The following is a 3,097-nucleotide window of genomic DNA, read 5'->3' on the forward strand; positions in this document are numbered from 1 at the left end:
CGTTTCAACCGCTCCCTTCTCCGCTCCCTTTTTCTCTGCCCACTCTCAGTTTCCAGCCCCCTTCGGCTCTCTGCACCCTGCCTACCTGCCTGGCTCCTCTCGCTCCGTGCAGCCTCCCGTCGCCTCCCTCCTGATTGGGCAGAGGCCCCCCAATCGGCTGCGCGGCTGGGCCGGTGGGACTGCATATGTAAAGCCCTACTTCATATTAATAAGCTCCAATCGGGGCTTTAAGTCCTTGATTAGGAGAGTGTGAGAGCTTTGGTCCCAACTGGCTGTGCCTATAGGCTTGTCACTAGGAGAACATTTGTGTTAATTGCACTGTGCTCTGTCAAGGAAACTTTGATTTATAGCTGGGGTGCACAAATAATGGTTGCCGGTCGCACATGGATTCGGTAGAACTTTGCCTTCCTGAATCTTTTTCCCTGCACTACGAGGAAGAGTAGGTACCTTTTTTCTTTCCTTTTTAAACTCGTCGTGGGAGTGCGGGGTGGGGCGGACAGACTGTATCTTTACACACTGATTCAGGTAATGCCCTGGGTATTTTGTGTGCACGACTGCTTGTTTGTGTCTGTCTGTGTCTTTTGTGTTGAGGGTGATCTCCTAATTCAGTAAGTCGAGAATTGTTCTCTGACTACAATGTTACCTTTGAGGCAAAGCTCAGTGACTGTCAGTAAAACAGCTGTGTGACAGTCACTTCTTATTCAGGTGCTAAGAATAGGCACTTGGCACAAATGCTTAGTGAACTGTTAAAATGCATCTTTTACTAGGACCCATTTTCCCAAGGACAGATGTTTTAAAATACAATATTCAAAATGATTTATACTATTGAGTGCCTCTTATGTATTTGCAGTTTGACAGATATTTTCAGCTCCTTGTCATTTCTTACCGCGCAGAGTTAGAGGCAAAATTGCACATTTACTAATTTTCCTTCAGAGAACAATTTAAAAACTAGCCCTATGCAATTCTGAGCTAGAATAATGTTATTTGCATGGTTAGCGTTAAGTCAGCACTTAACTGACAAATCAGTCCATTAGGTAACATGAGATTTTCACACATTATAAATATTTAAGGGGGGGGAACTAAAGAAGAAACAGTAGTGACTTAAAATTTTTCCCCTTAAATAAACACTGTTCAGAGTGTGGATTTGTCTCATTTATTGTGTCCAGAAAATATAGAAAAGTACTTTCGTTCTTACATGCAGTTGAATTAGTATTTATGAATATCTTTATGCACATGGAAATATATGTTTAGATTACTAAAGGGGAGGAGTGCGTAGGGGGTACGAGAAGTAAGTTAGGCATTTTTGTGTAAATGAGTAGGTCATAAACTTAATTTCAACCTACTGTTAAGATAAAATACTAGTATATCACCAGAGCTGTCACTGGTTTATCTCCCTTTCTGTTGAGTCAGTTATATTGCTTTGCTTTCACATTACAGTAATACCAACTGTTATAATTCTGAAAAGAGTGCCCTTGGCAAACATTTTTCTCTACAGATTGTGAAGAAAATATCAAACTCTAGAAGATGAGGTAGTGCATTATAGGTAGATGTCCACTAGCTGTCCTTAGTGACTGCATATTGCATTGCTTTGTAATTAAGTAAGAGATGAAAAGTGACTTGCAGTCTCGGTGGCTGCTCCTGTATGTTTGAGCGTGAGTGTGAGTGTGTGTGTATATGCACGCTCACACATGCACATCCGCCCACGTCCACGCTCACACAGGGAATATTAGCCAAGAGATGGATTTAGGAGGAACTGAAAGATTATAAGGCTGTGCTTGCATCAGTTTGAAACACTCAAGGGAAGAAACAACCTTAAGATGTGTAAAAAATAAAAATGAAAAATAAACAAAGGTAGGACTGCCCACTCAAGTGTAGTTTGAAGGTTAGTGTACTTCGGGCTGTAGAATTGGAGAGTTTAAGATGTCTTCGTGTCAGGAAGAATGTCTTATCCAAGCACGCCCAGATTCTGAACTTTGTCTTGTAAATAAATAAAGAAAACAAACTTTTAAAATCCCCCAGAGCCTTCTTTTTGAAGTAGTTTCCTTGAATTTAACTTCTTATAGCTAATTTGAATAATTCGTTTAGATAAGCCTCTTAAAGCAGATGCATTTAAATGAAATCAAGGCACATGTCCTTTTGGCTTTGGCGCAAGATTCAAACTAGCTTTCTTTTGGGCTCAATTAAAAGTCATCTTTAAAAAATACAGATTTATTGTCTGCCTGCAGTTCTGATGGTTACGTGGTTCACTGGACAGACAGAAAGATCTAACGCTAAGCAACGCATCTGCCTCTCTGTCTCAATTAATAAACCACAGAATTTATACATGCTATTAATATTCATAGTAATTGTACTGGGTTAAACCCCATCACGTGTATGTATACACAGAAATGAAACCAGAGTTACACAGTTTTAGAGGAAAATATTGGACAGTTTCTGCTTTGGAGGTTGTTAAAAAGATTCATACAATTTATTGACCACCATTAAGAGAGCTTAAAATGTTAACCTCTAACTATGTATTTTTTTATTTTAGGAAATGTGCCAGCACATTAAAGAACATAATACTTGAAAGCTTGTTTCACATTTAATAGCAGTAATAGCTGATAGCATAAATAGATGAAAATAATATATCTGCTCATTTTGACATATGTGTCAGTCTAATCATTCTAAATGAGTGTGCTCATCACATGAATCCCTTTCAACCTCTGATTAAAATGTAACATTGACTCCAGGATTATAGAGCGGACTTAATTTTACTGACTGTTTTAACAGTTGTCACAGCTGTTGGAAGAAGGAAAGGCAACCGAAACACTCCAAAACAGACAGGGCGAGGAGAGAACAGTTTAGTAAATTTCAGCCTGATCACTGAAGTCCAGACATTGAAAATTTAAGTTTTGTGTTTTAAGATGTGTGTTTGGAGCTACACAAGTTTTATTTTGCATGTTTCACTCTTTCTGTTTCAGGGTTTTCATGTTTTTTCTTTTTCTCATCTCTCCTTTTTTAAATCTATACTAATTAAAAAAAATACAGCAATCCCAAAGTAATTCCATAATGTCAAATTATAAGTGATAAAATAGGCAGAAAGGAAAATTTATGCAGT

The 3,097-nt window shown here is 38.4% G+C and overlaps 1 protein-coding gene across 1 annotated transcript in view; it reads left to right on the forward strand.

Moving 5' to 3' along the window:
- The first annotated feature begins 210 nt into the window (after nucleotides 1-210).
- The window catches only part of LOC108528222 (estrogen-related receptor gamma-like), an 83,576-nt gene continuing 80,689 nt past the window's right edge, over nucleotides 211-3,097 (forward strand). The window contains exon 1 of the mRNA XM_017869930.1: nucleotides 211-439. Within this exon, the coding sequence (XP_017725419.1) occupies nucleotides 384-439 (56 nt within the window). The 5' untranslated portion in view covers nucleotides 211-383. The remainder of the gene's footprint in view (nucleotides 440-3,097) is intronic.

The sequence above is a fragment of the Rhinopithecus bieti genome, unplaced genomic scaffold (assembly GCF_001698545.2).
Source record: "Rhinopithecus bieti isolate Rb0 unplaced genomic scaffold, ASM169854v2 scaffold_1673, whole genome shotgun sequence".
NCBI classification, from domain to species: Eukaryota; Metazoa; Chordata; class Mammalia; order Primates; family Cercopithecidae; genus Rhinopithecus; species Rhinopithecus bieti.